The 15848-nt window shown below is 35.9% G+C and overlaps 1 protein-coding gene across 7 annotated transcripts in view; it reads left to right on the top strand.

Moving 5' to 3' along the window:
- Positions 1–15848, top strand: part of ATP11B (ATPase phospholipid transporting 11B (putative)) — a 135468-nt gene that overhangs the window by 93472 nt on the left and 26148 nt on the right. For 6 of the 7 annotated variants that reach the window (XM_050780099.1, XM_050780100.1, XM_050780101.1 and 3 more), the window contains 4 exons: positions 1085–1230; positions 2289–2348; positions 3923–4050; positions 5732–5870. In XM_050780099.1, coding sequence (XP_050636056.1) covers positions 1085–1230; positions 2289–2348; positions 3923–4050; positions 5732–5870 — 473 coding nt within the window. Of the gene's footprint in view, positions 1–1084; positions 1231–2288; positions 2349–3922; positions 4051–5731; positions 5871–15848 lie in introns of those variants that run through there. The other variant, XM_050780106.1, reaches the window with a different exon arrangement.

Below are 15848 nucleotides of genomic sequence, written 5' to 3' on the forward strand. Positions count from 1 at the left end.
ATGGCACCTCCATCTCCTGGATTCAAGCGATTCTCTGGCCTCAGCCTCCTAAGTAGCTGGGATTACAGGTGCCCACCACCATGCCCAACTAATTTTTGTATTTTTGTAGAGATGAGGTTTCACCATTTTGGCCAGGCTTGTCTTGGACTCCTGACCTCAGGTGATCCACCTGCCTTGGCCTCCCAAAGTGCTGGGATCCTACAGACTTGAGCCACCGCACCCAGCCTGAGCCACATTTTTATAGATGTTTTTGTATGTATGAAATACATACACACACAGACATGAAATAAGCAGAAAGAAAATTTCTAAAAGAATGCAGACTAAAAACGGGTTTTCTCTAGGGATTATGAATACAGTTTTTTTGTTGTTGTTGCTTATACATTTTGGAACACTTTCATCCTTTTGTGACAAAAGTTTTAGTTTTGAAAAATAGTTTTTAAAAGTTGCTTCTAGATTGAAAAATACAAACTTGGCAATGACTCTTCTTCTCTTTTGAAACCTTAAGGAATATTGTAACCATTAAAAAAGTATTCATATTTGTCAGATGAAATGATGCACTGATTTCAAATGATACTGTACATTTTAAAAAATTTATTTTAAATTCACATTTACCTTTTAAAAAGCACACTTTGACTTATTCATGAAAGTGTTAAGCATGCTTATTTTGCTAATCTCAAATGACTCAATTTGAATATTTTTTATATTCATTGAAAATAGTGAAGTTAAGTATTTAAGTATTATACAGCATTCTGTCCATCAGAAGTCTGTTACCCAGTACTTGTGCTAATTAGTGTAATATTGATGTTCCTGCTAAATCCTTAACTTTCACTATTACTTTTTATATTGTATTTTATCTTTTTATATTTTAATTCTTTGGAAATTGGTGTTATGTGTCTGATAAATATCGTAGCTTTATATTAATTACATATTCAAGTAGAACAACCTTTTGGACATCTGTTGTATATTAGAATTTAAAGTTCCTAAGTGCATGTTCAACTAATATAAATAAGATATTTGCAGATTTATCATGAAAATTACACTTACCAGTTACCAGTGAACACATCTTTTGTCCCTTTTATTATAGGAATCATGGGTAAAGAAGGAAGACAGGCTGCAAGAAACAGTGACTATGCAATAGCCAGATTTAAATTCCTCTCCAAATTGCTTTTTGTTCATGGTCATTTTTATTATATTAGAATAGCTACCCTTGTACAGTATTTTTTTTATAAGGTGAGTTTCATGTATTTAGAACCAATTATTGATACAGTAATATGAAGTTTCAATTTAAGGAATGTTATAACTGTATACATTTTTCTTTAAAATAGTTTCAATAAGTAAAAATAACAGTATTTTGTCATGAATCTATTCTATACTGACAGAAAGCAAATCAGTGGTTGCCTGTGGCCCACGGGTTCCGTGCAAATTGGAACACAGTACATTTGATATCTTTAAAGTTATTTTGTCCTGAACCAGCAATAAGTTTTAACACCAGTATAATGGTTTCAAGTAGAGGTTTTTAGCCTTTTTTATGCCATGAATGACCCTTTAGTAGTCTAGTGAAATGTGTGAGCTCCTCAATATAGAGATTTTATGTGCATAAGGTAAAATACGTAGGGTTACAAAGAAACAAATTATGTCGAAATACTGTCCTATCTTTGGGTCCTTTTGTATAAGGTGGGAGTCTGTAGAACCCACATTAAGAGTCCCTGTTACCGATATATTTAATAACACCAGAGTGTACTATGTTGCATATATTTCTATAATTGATAGCTACAATCCAGTGATAGAACATATGTAGATTGCATATTGCTCTAAGATGATGATGGCAGTTTTTTTCTAACTTATTTTTCTAGCTTTTACTTGTAATATGAGTATATTGAGATGGGAAGAAGTTTTGATAGTTTGATTTATTGTGTGGTTTAAACATTTTTGTGTTGTAAAGATATCATAGCCCTAAAGTTTAAGTAAGTCTTACTTATTGTACTATTATGAAAAGTATTGAGTAATAGTTTGAAGGTTGTAAATTCAAAATTATAGTATTGCTTGGCAATGAGAGGAGTCAAGGGTTTTTTCATTCTGATATCTGCACTGTTGCTTAGAATGTTTTTAGACATTTTTTGATAAAATGGGAATCCTGCATTCGTGCTATATATAGACAAGTCCTTATCCTTTACTTACCATACCAACTGAGATTGTTTTTGGATACTTTAAAGCCATTATTTTTATTTTTTATTTTGTCTTTTAGACCTAAATATTTTAATTATTTTCCATTTCATCTTGTTTTTCAGAATGTGTGCTTTATCACACCCCAGTTTTTGTATCAGTTCTACTGTTTGTTTTCTCAACAAGTAAGTAAATAGAAACTTGTGTTTTGTGTTTTGTCCTTTTAGAGTAAGGTATTTATGTTCAGACTTTGATAGATGTTTGAAGGAACTTTTTTCATTTTTCTTAGTCCTGCAGGGAACCAGACAAAACTGTTTAGTATATTTAACCAGCATAATATTCATAATATTTATTTATTCTGGTTTTCAGTTTGAGGTGAGTGTTAATACCAAAATATAATTCTGGATGCTTTTAAAAATAGATAATAACCCTTAACAGCTTATGAGAGAATTTTGATAACTTATTTGTGATATTCCTGTAAAATCCAAATCAAGCCAGGCCAGATAACTTGGAGGTTCACCTCATTTTTATTTTGGTTCGAAATGTCTTAGATTTGGAAGGAGCAATAGTGATTTAGTCCAGGGATGACATATAGGTTTTATCTCAGAAACTCCCTTTAAATAATTGATGGGGCACCTAGAGTATATTGAAAAGGCTTCTAAAGCCGCAGGCTCAGAGGGAAAGTGTAATTCGTTAGCAGTAGTTGTAATGGGCACAGGGTAGGTCTTTGTTTGCATGCATGTCACATACTTACCAGTCCTGATCTACTTTGTTTTAATTTCTAGAAAAGAAAAATGAAATCCACAGAAATTAAGTAACTTGTCTTGCTAACTTAATGACTAAACTATGACTTTGACCTACTGCTTCTGACTAATGTGGCAGGCACCCTTTTCACATACCATACTATACATCTCAAATTGATCAAGACATCAGTTCTAATTTATTGAAAAAAAAAAGAGCTTTATTATCTTAGGTTTTTCATGAGTTTTTCCTATTCTTAATTGCTGTTTTATCCTGTTTACAACCTGTAACTCTAAATTCCAAATATTTGCTTGGGCATTGATTACCAGTAAAAGTTTGTTTACCTGAATGAACTAAAGAATGTGTTAAGACAATATGACAAGGAAAACTGACCTATTTTGATTAGGTTTTCTGGAGAGTTTATAGGGTAATTTGGGAGGCAGTATTAATAACAATAAAAACAATATGTAAAGCATAGGCAGAGTGCTAAGTGATTAGTACCAACAGTAGTACCTGTGACTGTTTAGAGGAGCAGGATATTGTTAAGGACTTAAGCCATCGTGCAGAGTTTCATGGAAGAAGATAGTCTTGTTCAGTGCCTTAAAGGAAGGGTAGGATGTAGAAAGGGAGACAAAGCCATGAAAGGTAAACTATATGTGTTGCATGTGGAACAAGTAGTAAGATGCCTGGAATACATGGAGAAGAATTATATAAAATTACTTCACAGTGATCAAATTGTGGAGAATCTTGAAATGTTGATCTAACTCACTATAATTCCAGAAGCACCTGACATAGCAAAATATTCCAGTTCGCACAAAGAGTATCAACCTGGGAACATTATATGTTTATGTCAATATTAAAAACAAATTAGAATTATTTAATTGGAGTTACTAAAATGGATTTTAGTATAAATTTTTAAAACTGTTTAATTTTGTTTTTAATATGCATAGTTGTGATATATGCATAATAGTAATGCATAATTCAGAATCTCAACATTCCTACCAATTTCTCTTTCTAGACGTTGTATGATGGCGTGTACCTGACTTTATACAATATTTGTTTTACTTCCCTACCTATTCTGATATATAGTCTTTTGGAACAGCATGTAGACCCCCATGTGTTACAAAATAAGCCTACTCTCTATCGGTAAGTATTTTCTGGTATTAAATGGCCTTCTCAGTTATTTTAAGTAAAAAATAAGCAGATTTATTTATGTCTTGGTGATTAATGCTTTCCTAAGGAAAGTTCTTCAGTTGTGGTATGATTTACAGTTGTTGAATATCAGAGAAAAAAGGTTTCTTTCAAAGACAAAATTTGAATTAATTTTTCCAGTGTTTTTTAAGAATGAGCACTTTCATCCTGGGAAAGCACCGGGCAGTTGTGTAATTTGCACTTACTGTTGCAACCAGTAACATTCTATTTCATGTGCACAAAAGAAGTTATTCATAATTGATAATCTCTAGAATTCCTAAAAGTTAGTGTTTTTTCTACTGTTAGCAAAATTTATGTAATAATTAGTGCAAAATCCAGAGGTGAGGACATTAATTCCCACCCCAGATTCTCTGCTTTATTCCTGCTTCCCCAGAACCAAGTAATCACAGAGATGTGACTGGGACCTGTTCCTCAGTACCAGCTATGGTATTCGCCATAAGCTATTACAGAGGTAGCTATTGAAGTATCACTTATAGAGGCATCTCATTATCTAGATTTGGATTCATTGACTTTGATTCCTCAGGTTATCTAGGACAGGGCTTGACCTAAGATTGGCATAGATTGTTCTTCCCATAATAGCTATTATTAGAAGGGAAGTTAGGAGCTTCAGTGCTGAACCTAACTCAGATAACCTCACTAAAAAGAGACCATTATGGCAGAGTGACTGAATGTTAACAGAAGAATATAATAACAGATAAATCAACTTTTCAAAATTAAAGTGAAGTGTTATGCCTATATCATAATTCTTTTTTTCTTTTTTGAGACAGGATCTTGCTATGTCACCCAGGCTGGAGTGCAGTAGCAAGATCGTAGCTCACTGCAGCCTCAGTCTCCCAGGCTCAAGCAATCCTCCTGTCTTAACCTCTGGAGTAACTGGGATTACAGGCACACATCACCATGCCTGGCTAATTTTTTAAAATTTTTATTTATTAATTTTAGTAGAGACAAGGTTTTGCTGTGTTGCCCAGGTTGGTCTCAAACTCCTAGTCTCAGGTGACCCTCCTGCCTTGGCCTCCCAAAGTGTTGGGATTACAGGCATGAGCCACCATGCCCAGCCTATCATATTTCTTTTTTTTTTTTTTCCTTTTGAGACGGAGTCTCGCTCTGTCGCTAGGCTGAGTGCAGTGGCGTGATCTGGGCTCACTGCAACCTCTGCCTCCCGGGTTGAAGCGAGTCTCCTGCCTCAGCCTCCCAAGTAGCTGAGACTACAGGTGTGTGCCACCACGCCCAACTAATTTTTGTATTTTTAGTAGAGATGGGATTTCACCATGTTGGCCAGGATGGTCTTGATCTCTTAACCTCGTGGTCCACCTGCCTTGACCTCCCAAAGTGCTGGGATTACAGGCATGAGCCATTGTGCCAAGTCTTCATATCTCTTTATCAAATGAAGAAATGTATTTGAATATATTATGTGAACTATAAGCTATTAAACAGATGTATGGTATTGTAAGTAGTGGTTTGTAAATTTGGATTTACTTATTCTTTGTGCTAATATTTTCAACAATTTTAAATTTAAAATACCTTGTTTTTTAATTATCAAATTATAGTAATTGTTTAGTAGGCAAATAATAAATGATCCCTAATGTGTTTCTTTTTCTCTTCTTCTTTTTAACAGAGACATTAGTAAAAACCGCCTCTTAAGTATTAAAACATTTCTTTATTGGACCATCCTGGGTTTCAGTCATGCCTTTATTTTCTTTTTTGGCTCCTATTTACTAATAGGGAAAGATACATCTCTGCTTGGAAATGGCCAGGTAAAGTATATAGTTTTTTTAAAGAATGGTTGTTAATATTTCATGGTTTTTTATAACTTTTGTCATAAAGTAAAATTTAAATTATAGAACTTCAAGTATTAAAATGCAAATATAAAAAGATTTAAATTTTGGGGGTTAAATAATAAAGTTTCATACAAATGAAAATTGACAGGCAATACAGTGTAATCTCAAAATGAAACTCAAGTTACTAGACAATTTTACTATTCAAAAATTAGCTCACACAGGGGATATGTTATTGCCCCTGCATGCTGTTCACCTTAGTATTGTGTTTTATTGATAGCTGCCATTTATTTGGTACTTACTTTTGTGCTAAGTACTTTATATGCTATATCTCCATTAGTCCTCCCAATATTCTTATTAGACTGGTATTATTACTCCCATTTTTCAGATGAGAAATGAAGACTTAGTGTTTGTTTGCTTTTAATTGCATTGTTTTTTGCCTAGGAAATGCTACCATACTCTTCATTGCACACTCACAATTCTCAATAGATGTCATAACTTACTGTTTAATTTGGCCACTTTTCTGAAGTATGAAATTAGGGAAGAGTGCATTTTCGACAGTACACTGTTACACTGTGTTCTTATTGGAGTGCTCATGTTGGGAGACTCTTGGCAGAGCTAGACCTCTCTTCCAAGGCTTAGCTAAATGGATTAGGAAGAAAAGAAATGACAGCAGTTGTAGGGACTCTGGTGGACTGGAAATGGTTGTCACTTTTAGTTTCCCTTTTCCATTCCCACCACTTAAGTGTTGCAAAATACGTTTGGAGATACAGACATACAGAATTTGAAATTGGAACACTATAAAGTTTTACCTGCTCAACAGATCTTTATTGAAGACGAGCCTTTCCCAAGTACTATACTAGGCTCTGGTAAGTAACTTGGTCATGGAGCTTAGAATCTTGAAAAGGATACAGAAAATGAGCAAGTAAACTAATAACAAAATACACCAGTGTAATAAAGGAAATGGATTTCAAATGTAGAGGCCTTAACTCTGCAAAATCCCTTTATATTGTAGAATAGGGACATAAATATAATTGCCAGTTCACTTTTGAGGACATATTTAGACTGATGTGGATGAAAATATGAATCTTGTAGCATAAAGGTTACAGCACTTCCCAAATAATAACTACTTTTTGTTGAGTTTTTTTCTCTGTGCCTGGTACATTATGTGCATTTGCTCTTTAAATCATAACTCTGTATGAGAAAAATATCATTATTAATTTTGCATGTTAGAAAATTAACCTTAGAGAGGTTAAGAAACTTGCCTAAGTTCACACAGTAAGCAAATTACAGTAATAGAATTCAGACTCAGATCTATGTGACTTTAAAACCTACATGCTTAGTCATGATTCTCAATTCTTTTGAGAAACAACTGTTAACCTGGTGCCCTTCTGCACGGTCTTGCCATCAAATATATAGACATATGAATAAGTATGCACACTTCCACCTTAAATAGTGGAGTGAAAACCAGAGAAAATTAAGACGGGAGGAGAGTTAAGAAGAAGGAAATTTGGGTCTTCATCATTGGATGAAAAGGACATTAAAGATATCTTGTATTGCTAGTCACTACTTTTTTTAATTTTTAAAAGTAATAGGTACCCATTGTGGTAAGTTTGAAGTTTGTAGGAAAAAGTATAAAGAAAATAAATCACCTGGTGGCCCTCTACCCAGATATTATTACTTTGTTATTTTTACATATTTGTTTCAATTCTTCCTTTTTGCTATTTTCATTAACCTCATAATTTGTATCCCTTCTTAACATTGTAGCCTAAGTGATTTAGTATGTTATTAAAAATGCTTCAAGAACATTTTTCATGATTACATAATACTCTATTACATTGTCATAATTTAAGTATTCCCTTAATTTGAGAATTTGTTTCTAATTTTTAGTAACTTTTTAAAATAAAATCGTGAACATTCTTTGTACAAAAGATAAAACCTTAGTGAAGGATAAATTGTTATTGGCCATTAGTATGAAAGCTTTTTTCTCTTTACTGTCTATTGAAATTAATCTGCCACTCCCTACCCCCAATACTAGGTACAGTAATAAAGAAGCACACGTTAGAATCAGAATTGGATTCATATCCTGGCATCTGTAGCTATCGTTTGAGTGATTTGGGATGAGTTAACCTCTCTCAGACTCAGTTTTCTCACCTGTAAAAAGGCACATAATTCTCACCTTATAGATTTGCTGTGAGGATTAAATGACATATTATTTGTAGAGCATTAAGCATAGTGGCTAGCATATAGAAGTATTCACTGCATCTTAGCAGTGTTCATTGTTATTTTTACTATTAAATCATTATATTGGAAGATCCTGTCCTACTCAATACCACCCGGTCTAATTCTCCCAGAAACTCTCTCTTAACTGTGAAAATCACCTTGCTGGCTCTCAGAATGCGCCATGCTACTCTCTAATTCTAAGACATTGCTTATGTTCCCTCTCTAGAATGCTCATGCTTCCTTTTCCCCAAGACTCTCTCACCACCACCTGTTCTTCACAGTTGAGCCCACAGACCCCTTTCCTTTTGGTCCAGCTCCCTCTTATGTGTCCCTGTGCTAAAAATCCTTTTAGACATCTATCTAGACCGCGTCTCATTGCTCAGCACTGAGTATGTTGAATGCTTCGTGTTTTCTAAATATTGTTGTAGCATGAGATATCAGTAAACAATTGAGGGCCTAGAGCAGACAAAGTTACTAGAGGGAAGTGCTGAGAGGAGTGACTAGAGGCAAAGATGAAGTCATTGCAAACAGGTGATCCTGGGAGAGGAGCAGGAGGAAGAGTTGCAATAGTTTGGGTTTAAGGGCAGAACGATTCAGAGAAAGTTAAGACTTTATCCCATTTTTTTTTTTTTTTTTTTTGTATTAGGGTGTAGCAATTTTATATTAATTTTCAACAAATACTTTTGAAGTATTCACTAGTTCTTAATTTCAGTTTAGCTTAGGAAAGAACTAGTCATTCTTCATGTATTTATCTCACATCTTTTTAACAGGCCTTTCTTTCCCTTAGTAAAGTATAAGTCTTGATCAGTTTTCTCTAAGAAGGCTCTTTACCTTCAGATCACTATAAAAAAGATACTCCTTTACTATCACTCCTTAATGAGTTGTCAGAGAACAAAAATATGTTAATAAGAAGGCTGAACTAGTGACTAATTTTTAGCTTTGTTTTCCTTCCTAAATAGTAGACGAGTTAAACTCTCACGGCTGGGCGTGGCGGCTCATGCCTGTAATCTCAGCACTTTGGGAGGCCGAGGCGGGCAGATCACCTGAGGTCGGGAGTTCAAGACCAGCCTGACCAACATGGAGAAACCCCGTCTCTCCTAAAAATACAAAATTAGCCGGGAGTGGTGACACATGCCTGTAATCCCAGCTATCAGGGAGGCTGAGGCAGAAGAATCACTTGAACCTGGGAGGCGGAGGTTGCTGTGAGCCGAGATCGGGCCACTGCACTCCATCCTGGGCGAAAAGAGCGAAACTCCGTCTCAAAAGAAAAAAAACAAACTCTCACATAAAATTTGCCTAGCCCTTATCCAAGCTTAAAGTAGTCACAGTATTTAAATATTAGTTAAAAAGTGGGACTTGTCTTAACAATACAGTAGTATCATCTTACCATGGACATTTGTCAAGAAGTCATAGATTAGTAATTTATTGAATATATTGAGTAATCTTTTCATTTTATTTTTTAAAGTTAAAAATAAGCTTAAGATTTCTTGTTTGTTTATTTATTTATTTATTTACATGATTAAGTTCTTTAGTAGATAAAAAAGATATTTGCATCCCCATGTTTATAGCAGCACAATTTATTTATTTATTTACATGATTAAGTTCTTGTAATTTTGGTGCACCCATCACCCAAGCAGTGTACATTGTACCCAGTGTGTAGTATTTTATTCCTTATCCCCTCCCACCCTTTTCCCCGAGCCCCGAAAGTTCATTGTCTCATTCATATGCCTTTGCGTCCCCATAGCTTAGCTTCCACTTAACGAGTGAGAACACAAGATGTTTGGTCTTCTAGTCCTGAGTTACTTCACTTAGAATAATGGTCTCCAATTCTATCCAGATTCCTGCGAATGCCATGATTTCATTCCTTTTTATGACTGAGTAGTAGTCTATGGTATATACATATACCATATTTTCTTTATCCACTCCTTAACCAATGGCCAGTTGGGCTGGTTCCCTATTTTTGCAATTGCAAATTGTGCTGCTATAAACATGGGGATGCAAATATCTTTTTTGTATAATGACTTCTTTTCCTCTGGGTAGATAGAGGGCGTGGGATTGCTGGATAAAATAGTAGTTCTACTTTCAGTTCTTTAAGGAATCTCCACACTTTTTTCCATAGTGGTTATACTAGTTTATATTCCCACCAACAGTGTAAAAGTGTTCTCTTTTCACCACGTCCACACCAACATCTATTATTTTTCTATTTTTTTATTATGACCATTCTTGCAGGAGTAAGGTGGTATCACATTGTGGTTTTGATTTGGATTTCCCAGATAGTGATGTTGAGCATTTTCTCATGTTCCTTGGTCATTTGTATATCTTTTGAGAATTGTCCATTCATGTCCTTAGGCCCCTTTTTGATGAGATTGTCTTTTTCTTGCTGATCCTTTTGAGTTGCCTGTAGATTCTGGATATTAGTCCTTTGTCAGAAGTATAGATTGCAAAGATTTTCTCCCACTCTGCTTGTCTGTTTACTCTGCTGATTATTTCTTTAGCAGTGCAGAAGCTTTTTAGGTTAATTAAGTCCCATCTATTTATCTTTGTTTTTGTGAGCCTAAGACTTTAAATTCTGTCTGTAATCTGGGTCAACTTTTTTGTAATTGTTTTTAAACAGGGCTTCTATAGAATACTATAGGTTTATGTTTGATAGTGGTAGATTTTTACTGTCCTGCTACCTTCAATTTTTAAGTAAATTTGCTATTAAAGAAATGTACAATCATCATTTCTTACAATTTTGAAAAAGGTAAAATTATGTTATAAAATACTTATAAGAGATTTTGATGTAACTTTAAAAATTTTAAGTCCCTCCAAAATATACCATTTAGAAAAACTTAAATCATTTTTAAAACAGCTTTATTAAGGTATAATTGACATATAATAAACTACACATATTTAAAATGTACAATTTGATAGTTCTTTTTACCATCTTCACCATTTTTAAATGTACAGTTCAGTAGTGTTAAAAATATTCACAGTGTTGTGCAGCAGCTCTCCAGAACTGTTTCATCTTGCAAAACTTAAACTCTATACTCATTAAATAACTTCTCAATTTTTTTCTCCCCCAACCAACCCCTGGCAACCACCATTCTATTTATCTGTTTCTATGAACTTTGACTACCTATGAAATAATTTTTTAAAACTAAATAATTGTTATAGCTCTTTTAGAACTCTTTTAGGTTTTTACCAGAAAACCTCACATGCTATTAAAAAAATAAGGCTAAATAATTTGAAGGTTAATACCAATGAAACATGTTTATTAAATATACTGTAAATGAGAGGGGTAACTAAGGACTGTTTCTTTTTTTCTTTTTTTTTTTTCTTTTGAAGAATTTATCTTTTATTTTGTTGACCCCTACAGAATAAGTCATCTTAGTATATAACTTACTTACTCTAACAATGTTGCTGTTGTACAAAATATTTTTGGAAGTAGCTTAAGTTGTCTTTCTGTGATCTTAGCAAGGAAACTTCCTCAGGAAAGAAGCTATTTAGAATTATAAAAAAGATACTAATTAAGATATTATAGATAAGAAAGTGATGGGGAAAGGTGAGAAAAACAATTCAGATTAAAAGAGTTCACCACCAGTTAGAAGAGACTTCTACAGAATGCAATGGAAAAAGCCTCATGGCTGCCTTAAGAGTATATTAAATGAGTATGAATATTACAATTAAGAAACAAGAAGGAGGGAATTGTCATATGGTGAGAGCGGGAAACTAGGTTGATATAGGAAAGAAAATACCAGAATAGGCCGGGCGCGGTGGCTCAAGCCTGTAATCCCAGCACTTTGGGAGGCCGAGGTGGGCGGATCACAAGGTCAGGAGATCGAGACCACAGTGAAACCCCGTCTCTACTAAAAATACAAAAAATTAGCCGGGCGCGGTGGCGGGCGCCTGTAGTCCCAGCTACTCAGGAGGCTGAGGCAGGAGAATGGCGGGAACCGGGAGGCGGAGCTTGCAGTGAGCCGAGATCGCGCCACCGCACTCCAGCCTGGGCAACAGCGTGAGACTCTGTCTCAAAAAAAAAAAAAAAAAGAAAAGAAAATACCAGAATAGTTCAGAGGTAGCTGAGTTCCCATCGTAGTATTTCATGTCATTGTTTCCCTGGCTTCAGGAGAAAAAGACAGTAAAGACAAAAAGAATTCTTTTTTAACTTAGGGACCCAAACACTAAATCGATTCCATTTCTTCTCAACTGCGAACTGCTCTTTAAAATGAAATCCTGCCCAAATAAGAGGTTTCTTTTGTTTTGTCTGTTTTACTAAAGTGTACAGGAATTCAAAGGAAAGCATCTATTATTAATGATTTTTCTTCTCTTTATGGAAGTGTACCCAGTTTGAGAAATTAAAAGAATTAAAATTCAAAAAATATAAGATTGGAAGAAAAAGTAGAAAACTATCAAAGTATGTAAATTCCACTTTGGGCTGGGCATGGTAGCTCATGCCTGTAATCCCAGCACTTTGGGAAGCTGAGGTAAAACGATCACTTGATCCCAGCCTGGGCAACATAGCAAGATCCCATCTCTGATTTTTTTTTAAAAATCCAATTTGACTTCTCCAGTAGAGATTTTGTCAGACCGTCAGCACAATTCCAAAAAAAAAATCATATACTATATCACATTAAAAATTAAATGGAAAACAAAGGATTAAGGAAGAGAATGTAATTATTCACCCCTTCATTACCTTCTAGACCATTAAGCATTTAAACCAGATTAGCTGGGGGTAAATAATTAGCAATACAAGGTAGACTGAGGACATGAAATTTCAGGTTGTAATTTTGAAAGAAAATAAACCTTTGTTTAGTATTTACTACTATTTTCTCTTGAATTTTTAATGATTTCTCTCCTTATTTCCTATTTTTAATTAATTTTTTTTCATACTGTACATTATCATCAACTGTTGAAACCTGATCAAATGGTAAGAGCTCTGTTAAGACAAGAAATACATACTCTCTTGTATCTGTATTCCACAGAGAATGCTATATCCTTTATTTCAATTCAAATGATTTACTGTGATTACCAGTCAGGTCACTCAAGAATGCATATAACTTAATTCCTAGAGGTAGATACAGATTTTTTAATAAAAGGTTATATGGTAAAAAAGATCTTTGTCTAGTTCTTTATAGAATTCCCCTATATGTTCATCTATTCATGAGACAAAAATTTAAGCACCAACAGTATTCCAGGCACTTTATTAAGTATTAGATATAGCTATACCTTAGAAGAGAACAGAAAACGTTATCTTGCTTCTTACGGTGTCATCCAAATGTCCCTACAGAGGCAAAATCACCCACACTTGAGACCCACCGCTCTAAATGGAGCAGTGGCCTAGGACATAGTTCTAGGCCATCAGATCTTCATCAGTGCACTGGGTACACTCATTCTTCTCATCTAAGAAGTGATCTAGAAACCAAGCAGAGTGGGAAAGAAAGTATTTTGAGCATTTGTCTCTTCTGAGCAGGGACAGATCCAGGTTTAGTAGAATCTAAACATTTTCACAGGCCCTCTTTAAGAAAAAAATTAAAAAAACATACAACTATGAACTTAAGTATATATGCAGATGACTATGAGTGACAAATATGTCTCATTTATCCCAAACCAAATGTAAGCTCATCTTTTTTTTTTTTTTTTTTTTTTTTTTTTTTTTGAGACAGAGTTTTGCTCTGTTGCCCAGGCTGGAGTGCAATGGCGCTATCTCAGCTCACCGCAACTTGTGCCTCCCGGGTTCAAGTGATTCTCCTGCCTCAGCCTCCCCAGTAGCTGGGATTGCAGACATGGGCCACCATGCCTTGCTAATTTTGTATTTTTAGTAGAGACAGGGTTTCTCCATGTTGGTAAGGCTGGTCACAAACTCGTAACCTCAGGTGATCCGCCCTCCTCGGCCTCCAAGTGCTGGGATTCCAGGTGTGAGCCACTGCGTCCGGCCTATAAGCTCATCTGTAGCCAAATCTCCAAAATGCCCTTTGCCACTCACATTATCACCTACCAGCTCAAGGGCAAATCAGAATGGAAAGAGACAGCAGTCGTAACCAGTTGATTACAATTGAAATACATTACTTTGTATAATTTTACCCACAAAAAACTATGGGAATGCTTTCGTATAGCTTCTTCTAGGGCCTTGAATGGGGCCTATGCAAGAGGAAGCCCTAAATTCTCCTCTAAGGAAAATACCATGTAACATGCCCCAGTCTAGGACCAGTAAAACCAGATACTGAAGGATAGACATTCCTTACCACTTCCGGGCCCGGGTTCCCTGGTTGCATCAAAGTATCTCTCCCAGCTGGGCACAGTGGCTGATACCTATAGTCCTAGCATGTTGGGAGGCCAAAGCAGGTGGATCTCTTGAGCCCAGGAGTCCGAGATCAGCCTGGGCAACATGGTGAAAGCCTGTCTCTATAAATACAAAAAAAAATTAGCTAAGTGTGATGGTGTGCACTTCTAGTCCCAGCCACTTGGGAGGCTGAGGTGGGAGGATTGCTTGAGTCCAGGAGGTGGAGGTTGCAATGAGCCAAGATCATGTCACTGCACTCCAGCCTGGGTGACAGATCAAGACTCTGACTCAAAAAAAAAAAAGTATCTGTGTCCATACCTGTGAAAGGGGAGAATAACACTCCTCCTCAGAGAGCTAGGTTGAGACCCACTGATCATCAGTATTTCTGGGTCATTTCTAGAGATGATAAAAGCAGACAGATGACCACAGGTTCAATATGACTTTTGATTCTCCTCTTGGCAAATACATTCCTCAAAAGCTCTCAAAGGAATATTAATTGATGTTTCATTGTTGATAATCATAACTATTATTTACCGACTGCCTTTTGTATACCAGGTACTCCATTCTTTTTGTATACGCTGATTGAAAACTTACAGAAAACTGAGATTTATCCTTATTTTACAAATGAAGAAAGTGAGATATAGAGAGGTTAAGTAATTTAAGTAAATGATAATTGTTAGAAATCTATAATAAAAACACAGCCTTTTTAATAATTTTTTTGAACCAGTGTTAAGATAATGATTGTTAGGTTTTGAAGGGAAGGTGAGAGTTAAAGAAAGACACAGAAAGAGGGCGGCTCAAGAGCAAATGCAAGCTTTTTGTCCAGCATAAAACCTACAGAAGTGGGGGACCAGCCTAATGCCAGAGCCCATCAGCTGCTTACAGGCTGTGGGTACTTACAGGTATGGGCGGGAGGGGTCTGGGCAGTATGGCCCACTGTCCGGCAGGGTATTGATAAGATGTTCCCATGATGAGGTGGTTCTGACCCTTGTTCTGGTGGGATGTCTTCGTGGTGTTCCTTGGACCTTTATCCAGCAAGATATGATAAGGATCTTTCTGTCTTTTTTTTTTTTTTTTTTTTTTTTTTTAAGTTGGAGTCGCTCTCATTGCCCAGGCTGGAGTGCAACGGCAAAATCTCAGCTCACTGCAACCTCCACCTCCCGGGTTCAAGCAATTCTCTTGCCTCATCCTCCAGAGTAGCTGGGATTACAGGCGCCCGCCACTGTGCCCGGCTAATTTTTTGTATTTTTAGTAGAGATGGGGTTTCACAGTGTTGGCCAGGCTGGTCTCAAACTCTTGACCTCAGGCGATCCACCCGCCTCAGCCTCCCAAAGTGGCTCTCAGACGTGAGCCACCGCACCTGGCGTGATAATGATCTTTCTATAGTGGTCAGGTGGTGGTAGACAGGATGTTTCCCAGGTCTCGAACCCCTGTGAAATGTTGACTTTGACCACGGTCTGCAAAATAGCAGG

The sequence above is a fragment of the Macaca thibetana genome, chromosome 2, assembly GCF_024542745.1.
Source record: "Macaca thibetana thibetana isolate TM-01 chromosome 2, ASM2454274v1, whole genome shotgun sequence".
NCBI classification, from domain to species: Eukaryota; Metazoa; Chordata; class Mammalia; order Primates; family Cercopithecidae; genus Macaca; species Macaca thibetana.